The sequence below is a fragment of the Nelumbo lutea genome, chromosome 2, assembly GCF_056320005.1.
Source record: "Nelumbo lutea isolate HS-2025 chromosome 2, American lotus-T2T, whole genome shotgun sequence".
NCBI lineage: Eukaryota > Viridiplantae > Streptophyta > Magnoliopsida > Proteales > Nelumbonaceae > Nelumbo > Nelumbo lutea.
The window spans coordinates 104,880,711-104,891,428 of record NC_142685.1 but is presented as its reverse complement, the minus strand read 5'-3'; the positions used below and the strand labels follow the sequence as shown (position 1 = coordinate 104,891,428).

General features: G+C 40.5%; 1 protein-coding gene across 1 annotated transcript; it reads left to right on the top strand.

Moving 5' to 3' along the window:
* The first annotated feature begins 570 nt into the window (after window positions 1-570).
* Window positions 571-2,563, top strand: LOC148872496 (uncharacterized). Its single transcript, XM_088970269.1, has 2 exons — window positions 571-902; window positions 1,506-2,563. The coding sequence occupies exons 1-2, from the start codon at window positions 889-891 to the stop codon at window positions 2,266-2,268; spliced, it is 777 nt and encodes a 258-aa protein (XP_088826395.1). The 5' UTR covers window positions 571-888; the 3' UTR covers window positions 2,269-2,563.
* The last annotated feature ends 8,155 nt before the right edge of the window (window positions 2,564-10,718 follow it).

The window sequence follows — 10,718 nt, the reverse complement described above, 5'->3', positions numbered from 1 at the left end:
TAAAAACTTAATATATTTTACATCTTTGGATTATCTATCATATCCATAAAACAATTAAAATTTCTTATTTAATATATATATATATATATTATTTTTTATAATTTTAGAATTAAAAAAATAAAAAATAATTAATTATATTTTATGATCTAATCACAATTATTGAATATATTATAGATCTATAGATGATCTATCATATCCATAGAGGAACTGAAATTCCTTCTTCAATAATTATTTTTTTGAATATATTGTACAATGTTTTATTTTTTTAGTAATTTTTGAAAATGAAAATATATTATAATTATTTAAATAAAAATAATTATTAATTACATTTATATTTAAAATTTGTGCCATGCATGTTTTATGATTGGATAGGATAATTGGGTTTCTTCTGTCCTTTAGAACTTAAGAATTATAATTTATAAATTATATTTAAATATAGAGTTTCTAATGAAATTATAATTGACTATGATGTATTTATTGATAAAATCATTAAAATATATTAATTTTTCTATGAAAAATGTATATTGAGTACATTATATTTTTCGGTACTTTGTACGCTATGCCCGAATTAACTCTCCGCACTCCCAGGTCCACAATATTGTCAACATGGTTGGCCCATGGGCTTGGGCTTTCTTCCACCATTTACACTCTTCAACTACGATTCAGGCGATTTAGGGCAGCGCGCCGCAGATTGTCGTAAACCTTTATTTATTGAGGGAGCGAAGCCGATTCAACTCGGGTTCTGCAGCTCGAAAATCGAAATTACTTCCTCTCTACGACCATCCGCAGCGTAAATAGTCTTTCCTGAATCTTGTCCGCGTCAACTGGTTTCGCAAGAACGAAATCCCAAGTTGTCGAAGACAGGGATCGGAGGAACGTTGAAGAAAAATGTTCTACAGAGGGTATGAGCGCTTCCAAAATCTCAGATTTCTTTCTTTCTTGCTTGATTCAGAAATCCATGTCTTGAGGTTTTCTCGCGATCTTGATTACGACGTGCTTCGTTCCATCTTTGTTCAGAAAGTCTCGTTTATTTTGTTTCCAGTTTAAACTGCAAATTTCACTAAAATATAGGCAGAATTACAAGCGACAAGTTTAAATCATCCTTCTCTAATTCTTATAACTTGGGTTCTGCTCGTCGTTTTTTTTTTTTATTTTGTTTTCTGGAGGATTCCTTTTTGTTGGCATCTTACTATTTGATTATTTGGAACGGAATCGACTTTTTTTTTTTAAATTTTATTTTAATGGCAAGCACCTTTTAAGAGTAAAATTTCCATACCAAGAATTTGTTTATTTTTTTTTTCTGCTTCATGGGCGTGATCTTGTTTTCACCTTTTTGAGGCAATAAGGTTAATTTTTCTCGTGTTAGCAAAAAGAAGAAAAAAGAAAAAAAGGTTAGGAGGTATAACTTTTGAAATCAAACTACAATTTGGGTTGGTATTCTGCAAGGATGGTATTGACGGGTGTCTTGTTATCTCTCTTGGTTTTTTCGGTGCCGTGGGCTGAAGGAGATACATGGATGTTGGTGATGGACGTGAAATGGGTCCAAAGCGGCAGCGGTTAATTGATCAACCTCCGTCATTTTATGGTGCATCCCCTGGTTCGAGTTACATGTATAATGCTTCACCCTATGGATATATTGGTCAACCTCCACCATTCCCAGCTGTCCGGTTGCGTGGTCTTCCCTTTGATTGCACTGAAGCTGATGTACTGGAGTTCTTTCATGGTCTAGACATCATCGATGTACTCTTTGTCCACAAAAATGGCAGGTTCACTGGGGAGGCTTATTGTGTTTTGGGGTACCCTCTTCAAGTTGATTTTGCGATTCAGAGGAACAGGCAGAACATGGGCAGGCGATACATTGAGGTTTTTAGGAGTAAGAGACAAGAATATTACAAGGCTATTGCAAATGAAGTTTCAGATGCTCGTGGTGGCTCACCACGTCGAGGGGGTCCAAGGGGAAGATCCTATGATGATGGAAAGGATTCAGTTGAACATTCAGGGGTCTTGCGATTGAGGGGATTACCATTTTCAGCTGGAAAGGATGATGTGATAGAATTCTTTAAGGATTTCAAGTTGTCAGAAGATACCATTCATATCACATTTAATTCAGATGGAAGGCCAACTGGGGAAGCATTTGTGGAGTTTGCCAGTCCAGAGGACTCAAAGGAAGCAATGGCAAAGGATAGGATGACACTTGGCAGTCGTTATATTGAGCTGTTTCCTTCATCACATGAAGAGTTGGATGAAGCAGTCTCAAAGGGACGATGATGTCTTCCTGAAAGCAGTAGTGTAAATTTATGTGCGCTGACTTTGTCGTAGTTTTTTTATTTTCTTCTTGTTTCACTACAACTTAGAAGTAATAAACTTTTCATTTATTGTTCTTATGGAGAGAAAATTTATGCTTAAAGCAAAACATTAAGGAGGTGGGCTTATATGCAGAATTTACTTGGATTATGTTTCCTTATGGTAGTTTAGACATGATTTTACATTCACTGTAATGCATATCTTGACAGATGACATGCTTATTTTGATATTTGATTTTCACTATCATGTTATCTTCTTATACCTAGCAACAAATTTATTTTTCTTTCCAACAGTAGTTTATTTACTATTTTTGGTCTTACTTGTGTTTTCTAGTACTTGATATGGAATATATGTAGGCTTTGTGTTGACTTATTCCCTGCTGAACAAGCTCTCCTAGCCAATATCCTTGTCTATGGCATTAGTGTCAAACCAGCTACTGGCCATAATGATGTTTTCTTTTGGCTGGGAAAAGTTGGGGTGGTGGTGGTGGTGAGGTGAAGGTGAGATTAGTTCCCAGGTCAGTTGGAACTACATAGACTATTTTACCAACCAAGCCAGTTGGCACATTCCCACTAATACTTGCCCAATAATCTTTAAGCTAATTGTTTGCACATAAGAACCTTTATTTTAATATAATACTTTACGATGTTATATGGATATTGCATAATTGAATGTTATTTTGTTTCATTATATTAAAGCATTATCTAGCATATAAAATTAAGTATCCTTACTGCATAAAGGCTTTAAGGCTTTCAATGGTTTAGGTTTGCCAAATGAAGGTTTTGAGAAAGAAAAAAGAGAGAAGAGGAGGAATATAGGAGTGAATGGCAGCTTAGTTCCTACCTAACCCTAAGAGTTGCGTTCTAGAAGAATGCTCGATAAAAGATCTTCTTGGAGATCTCAAGGGGGAGGGAGAAGATAGGAAGCTCAGAACTGGTATAGGAGAGAAGGGATAGGTGAGAGGACAAGACCAAACTTTTCTTATAGTAAAGTGGTGTTGGTGGGAGCATTACCAAACTTTGGGCATTCTGAACTGAAAATAGTGAAGGATAAGCAGGTGGTTGTAACGGAGATCCATGGGGTTGAGACAAGAAGAAAATTCCTGTGTGACTATTTGTTGGGAAGATTCTGGTGGAGGGTAGGGGTTCAAACTTCAAAGAGGTGGAAAGCTGGGCAAGCAGAGCGTGGAAGGAGGTGGGGGGAGTGAGGGTGAAGAAGTTGGCGGATGAGCTTTTTCTCTTCATTTTTTCTTCTAGATCAAATGCAAAATGGATTCTCAATAATGGTCCATGGCAAATGGGGAGAAATCCTTCCCTCCTCGATTGGTGGGGAGCCAGTGTGGGTTGCTTCTATGCAGAATTGAGTGAGGATTTCGATTGTTCGGAGTTCATCTGGATTAGAGTCTTTGGCTTGCCTCTACTTCTCTAGTGTCCGAGCATGATCAAAGCGATTAGGGATGCCTGCGGTGGGTTCCTTGAAACAGACGATTCTCCTGCTGAGTTGGCCATGCGTGAGTGGATTCGAATGAAGGTGAGGAAGGGCGATATGATCCTTGCAAAGGTTGAGATTGTGGGTGGGGAATCTCTTTTCTCTGTTTGCACTTGGCTTGAAACTTTACCGTCAGTGCAAAGGTGGTGGAAGATGGAGAGTCGGATAGAAGATAAGGTTCAAAAGGAGAGAATGGGTTTGGAAGTGTCTAAGATGGTGGTTTTAGAAGATATTGGGGAGAGCTTGTTGCAGCAAGAACCTCTTAGAAATTGCCAGGTTCGAGATATCCCGTCGTCTAGGTCATCGGAGGGGAAGATGCGAATCTAGGGCTAAATCTGAACCGTGTGATTATGAAACCTATGGAAGGCCAAGATTTCATCTCAAGAGATTGTGTTGAGGAAAGTGTTCCTTTTTTGAAAATGGGGAATTTTGGGGGATGTGCGATGGTTGAAGAAATAAAAAATTTAATTAGTGTTTAAGAGAAATGCATGTGGCGCCCATGGAGGAGAATTTGCTGAACAAGAAAGAGAAGGCTAGACAGTTTTCAAAGATTGGGGATTGTGTAGAAGTGGCTTTTCTGATACGGGTCTAGGACCTCGACCCGAATCAAAGTAACTTAAATACCTGACCCACACAGGAGCCTAGAAGAAGTAAATTTCCAAAATCTGCCAGTGAACCAAGGTGGTCCAATGGTAGATAGAAATTGCACAACCTGGTCCAGTTGGAGTCGGTTTGGGTCAGCCAACCTTCTATGCAAGCTGGGAGGAGGGCTTTTGAGACTCCAGTTGAACCGTTTTCTCAGTCTTTGGACCTTGAGAACTGTGGAGATTTCCAGGTTGGGGCGACTTCCATCTCTCGTTGTCCTGGGTTGGAGAGCTCGTCGGAAGTAGATAATCGACAACAGCAACAAATCTCTCTTCCCTTGGTGCCTGTGAACGCAAAGTTGTTGGAGGTGACGCCGCTAGTAGTGATGGACTCTGTGGGTCAAAATGATAATTTGGCCGAAAGCTTCAATCAACTCGAAAGACCAGTGGAAAGAGGGAGAAGCCCTGCAGTGATGAAGTGTAGTGAAGATGCTCATGGGTTACATCAAAACTCTTGGGTTTGGGGATTCTTTTGGGGGTTTCGATGGAGGGGATGGAAGCAGAAACAGTAAAATATTTGGAAGAGATTGAGCAAAGAATTTTGATGGAGAGGGGAAAAATGGCGGCAAAAAAAGGAGGGACAAATTCAAAGAGAAATAGGGAAATGATGAGACTCACTTCGGGCCTAAATGACAAGGCGGGGAGTAGTGAAGGGGTTGCAAGGGGGTCGAAGAAAATTTGAGACGGGGGGCTGAAGAAAATCTGAGATGGGGGGTGCTTGTTCTTTCTCAAAGTTTTTATGGATTTAAGAAGTTTATCCTAGAATGTAAGAGGCTTGGGGTCAGGCAGAAGAAGAATGGTGGTTTGTGAATCCCTGAAGATGTTGAAGTCAAAGATTGTACTGCTTCAAGAAACAAAATTGGAGAATTTAGATGTTGCTATCATCTGAATTATTTGGGGGGAAGGTCAGGTCAGATGGAAGACAAAGGCAGCTACTGGAAGTGCAGGGGGCCTTCTGTGTCTTTGAGATCCCTCTGTTTGTAGCCTAATCTCTAGTAGAATTGGGAATTTCTCAATTTGTTTAGTCATGAAGCTTCAAGATGGCAATGTTATCCAAATTACTAATGTTTATGGGCCAGCAGTTTCAAATCTCAGGGCAGGCTTTTTGGAGGAGTTATCAGATATGAGAGGTTCTTTGGACCATCCTTGGGTCATTGGTGGTGACTCTAATGTGACTCTGTCGGTGGAAGAGAAGAACACAAGGAGTGGAAGAACGGGGTCGATAAGGCTGTTTACAGATTTTATAAATAACATGGAACTTATGGATATTCCTATTCAAGGCAACAAATTCACCTGGACCAATACTCAAGAAAATCCAACCCTTGTGAGGTTGGACAAATTCTTGGTTTCTTCAAACTGGGATGATATCTTTCCTGATTTTAGGCAGATTACCCTTCCCAGACCTGTCTCCGATCACTGTCCTATCCAACTAATATGTGGTCATCGTGAGAAAATCAGGGCTCCTTTTAAATTTGAAAATGCTTGGTATGAGGAAGACAAGCTGATTCCTTTGATGAATTTTGTGTGGGATGATATTCAGGTGGAGGGATCAAGCTCCTTTTGTTCTGGCAAAAAAACTGGGTGCTATAAAAGGAAACTAAAGATCTGGAGTTTGGAGAAAAAAAATTAAATTTGGGCATTGAAAAGAAAGCTTTACTGGGTATCACTGAAGAGATTGATAGAGCTGAAGAGATGGGTCCAATATCTGATGAGTTGAGGTTGAAAAGATCCCAAGCAAAAACCAGTTTTGATAAATTGGTTGTGAAAGAGGAAATTAAGTGGAGACAAAGAGCTAAAATCACTTGGTTAAAGGAGGGTGACAAACACACACACACACACACACACACACTTCTTTCACAAAATGGCAAATGCCCGAGCTAGAGCTTCATCTGTTAGCAAGTTGGTGTGGGAAGATAGGAAAGGGGACTCATGTGCAGAGATTAAATCAGTTGCAACTTCTTTTTATAAGAAGCTCTATAAGGAGAGTTGGAGGTTTAGACCCTTTCCTACATATCTCCCACTTAGGCAGCTGGATGAAGATCAGAAATCTTGGCTTGAGAGACCTTTTTCAGAAGAGGAAGTTTGTGCAGCAATTAAGAAATTAGAAGGAGATAAATCACCTGGGCCAGATGGTCTCACAAACCTTTTCTACTTGAAGTGTTGGAACTTTGTGAAACAAGACTTTGATGAAAGTGTTCCAGGCGTTCACTCAAATGCCTCTCTGCAAAGAAAATTACTCTCATTCCAAAAATTGATGGGGTTGTGAATATTAAGGATTTTAGGCCAATTAGTCTCCTCTTGGCCAAAGTCCTGGTAGAAAGAATGAAAGGGGTGTTAGGCAGTGTAAAACTTGATATTGAGAAAGCATACGACTTCAACTGGAATTGTCTGGAATGTGTGTTGGATAGAATGAACTTTGGACAGAAATGGAGAAATTGGACCAGAGTTTGTATTAAGACTCCAAAATTTTTAATCCTAATTAATGGTCAATCTACGGGGTTCTTTGGTTGCTCTAGGGGTCAGAGGCAGGGAGATCCTTTGTCCCCTTTGCTGTTATCTGTGTCATGGAAATCCTCACACTTTTTAGCAAAATGGCTGCAGAATTTGGTTTATGGAATGGGCTTGCAATCTCCCTTGGAAAGGAGAAAGCAAATATCTTGCAATTCGCAGATGATACCTTATGTTTTGCTGACGCCTCTGTGACTCAATTGGAATCAGTGCTTGGGATTCTGAGTTGGTCTGAAGTGGTGTCTGGTCTTAAAGTTAACCTGAATAAAAGTCAGATCATCCTAGTGTGCCATGTTCCAATTTTAGAAGAATGTGCAAAAGTGATGGCTTGTCAAATTGATTCCTCCTGGTAAAATATTTAGGACTGCCTCTCGGGGCTAGATTTTCTTCCTCCTTAACCTGGTGCTCAGTTATTGAGATAATGGAGAAGAAACTGGCCTCGTGGAAGGCAAAATATCTATCGTTTGGGGGTAGGGTTACTTTGATTAAGAGCACTTTTTCCAACCTACCTACTTATTTCCTCTCTCTTTTCCCCACCCCAAACAAAATTGCAAATAGGCTGGAGCAACTCCAAAGGAATTTCTTATGGAGGGATTGGGAGGATGAAAAGAAGATTCACATTGTAAAGTGGGATCAAGTATGTCTCCCTAAGGAAGTTGGTGGGTTGGGAATAAGAAAGCTGAAGGAATTTAATTCTGCCCTTCTTAGCAAATGGTTATGGAGATTTGCTTCTGAGAGGAATGCATGGTGGAGAAACCTTATTACGGCAAAGTATGGTGTGGAATGGGGTGGTTGGAGATCTAAGGAGCCTAATCTTAATGGGGGAAGATCTCTCTGGGCAGGTATCTTGAAGAACATCCCTTTCTTTCTGGATGGGATCAGATTTAAGGTTGGTAAGGGGGATAGAATCAAATTTTGGAAGGATCCCTGGTGTTCAGTGGGTCCACTGGCTGATGTTTTTTCCCTTATTTTGCAAATTTCGGTGAATCAAGATTCTTCAGTTGCTGAAAATTTTAGCATTTCTGGTTATTCCACTATTTGGACTCTTTGCAGGAGAAATTTGTTTGATTGGGAGGTGGAAGAGTATGTGGTGTTGTTGGGAATGCTTCAAAATCAGATGATTGATTCGAACTCAGAGGATGAATGGGTTTGGAAGTGGAATGCAGATGGTAGTTTCTCAGTCAAATCCCTATTTCTAAAGTTGTGCGGTTCAGGTCATGAGAACTTCCTTGTCAGGCAGATTTGGAATCCAACTAGTCCCTCCAAGATCAATTTTCTGGTCTGGACCATGGCTCTTGATAAATGTTTGACCAAGACTAATTTGGAGAGACGTGTTATTCAGATTCTGGATCTTTTTTGTGGTTTGTGTAGAAACTACAGAGCACTTGTGTATCCATTGTCCGGTTTCTTCTTTGATCTGGGGGCATTTTCTTAAGGTTTTGGAGATTAGTTGGACCATGCCAAAATCTGTGAAGAAGCTGCTGATGTGTTGGAGAGTGAATGAGGAATTTAAAAACCAGAATGTATCTCTTTTGTTCTGTTCTAAATCTTGGATGAGCTTGTAATTTGCATTGTGCCCAGGCAGAATTAGTGGTCTGGGTCTTGTTGTATCTCTCTTTTATGGGCTGAATAAATTACATTACCATTTTCCAAAAAATATTTAAAAGGTAAATTACAAAGACCTCCCCTGTACTATGGGGTCTATGACAAAGACCCCACTGTACTTTGTTTTGCAACAAAGACCCCCTGTACTATGACCATGAGACAAAATAACCCTTCCGTTAGCTTTCTGGTGAAACCCGCCGTTACAATATTTTTTAATCCCCATATTACCCTTGTAGATAATTAGGAGAAAAAACATTGTTCATCTTCTCCGACTCACAGTACACGAACAACATCGGCAATAATCCACATTTCTCTCTCTCTCTCTCTCTCTCTCTCCCCCGATCTCTCTTCTTCCTCTATGGGGAGTGCTCCAAAACCCAAATGCAGCAGATTCTACAGAGTCTTGTTCTCTCCTTTTCCCCAAATTTTAACAGTTATTCTTTCAAATCCCTCCCCCAGAGGCTTCTTACTGTGCGAATTGAGATCCTTCATGATGATTTTACAACTTCAATCTCCAAACAATGGCCTGGTGGGTACAGTCACCTGAGATACACATAAAGAGCATACGCGTTGGGCTCATTCAAGCTACTCCAGAACTTCACCAGATCCCCAAAGCTCGTAAAACAGATTTCCGCAAAATACATTAAACCTTCCCTGCAACAATAAGCACCAACAAAATCAAAATCCCATTTTCTATTTCCATTCAAACTCTATCTCTTCGTCACAAGATTTGTGACAGTGAGAAACAAACACACTTCCCCAGAAATTTGTGTTTTATATTTCATAAAATCTAAACGAGATTCAGATAGGAGAAACCAAATGTTCTGGGCTTACTGTATTGGAGGGCTCAGCCATCCCCCATATCTGTCCTCCAGTTCTTGTGGCAGGTCATGATGATACAAGGTCACAAACGGTTCGATCCCTGCCAACACGTACAAGCCTTTGTTACAGACGATAAGAGGAACACAATAGGAGATCGATAAGAGGAACACAGTACCAGTGATGCCACAGGCACAGAGAGTGAGCATTACCTGGCCTGGTGGAGGCCCCTGGAGGAATTAAAGTTGTTGGCTTTGCTGTTCTGCGGGTGGTAGAAGAAGCAACAACCCTGACGATTTTGAACGTTGCTGCTGTTGCTGCTGCAGATTTTGCGTCTATCGCCCAAGTGAATGAAATCAAAATTAAATTGCAAAATTCCAAACAAAGATGGAGAGAGAGAGGGAGAGAGGTTGGTGGTGGATTCGCCACTGCTGAGTTTGAATCTGTCGCTGCAATCAGTTGCAGTGGTGGAAGTCGGTGACAGGTTTGAAGGTGGAGGCGGCGGTGGAAGTGGAGGAGGAGGGGTTGCTCTTCCGGTTGCTATAGGGGGGGAGAGAAAGGGAGATCGACAAGTTCTCTACCTCTCAGAATAAGCCATGTCTGCGCCCAGGCGCTCAATCTCCATGATACCAGTATCTAGTTGGGGTGCTACGCAGCCCAGGCCGGATCCAGGGAAGGTTAAGTTTTGCCGGAGACTTGACAATTCCACGTGGGACGAAGTGATTCACTCCTGTAAACATGTCAAGGACAAAACCAGATATGATGCTGAGGAAAAATACAGATACGCGATGTACAAAGTGGGGAAAATGTTGCAGAGGTAGAGAACAGCAGCGGCGATAATCCCCAATCTCTCTTTCTTGCCCCTTATCGCTGCAGCTGTTCGTGTATCCTGAGGTTGGGGAAGATGAACATTGTTTTTCTTATTATAAGGGTAATATGGAGATTAAAAAATATTGTAATGGCAAATTTCAACGAAAAGTTAACGGAAGGGGGTTTTTGTCTCACAGTCATAGTATAGGGAGGTCTTTGTTGCAAAACAAAGTACAGGGTGGTCTTTGTCACAGACCCCATAATACAGGGGGGGTCTTTGTAATTTACCCTATTTAAAATTTTGTTAAAAGAAATGTCACAAGCACGGAAATGCCCCTCATTCGGTGGGTATAAAAGAAAGATTTAAAACATATAATCCTAGGCCCAGAAAACCCAATAACATAATAAGAGAACTAATAAATAAGAGGCCCGGTCTGATGCCTCTAAGCCTTATAATGCTCCCTCTCAACCATCATGCTCAACTTGCCCAAAAATTCATGAAATCTTTTCCTTGGCAGCCCCTCAGTAAAAGCATCTGCT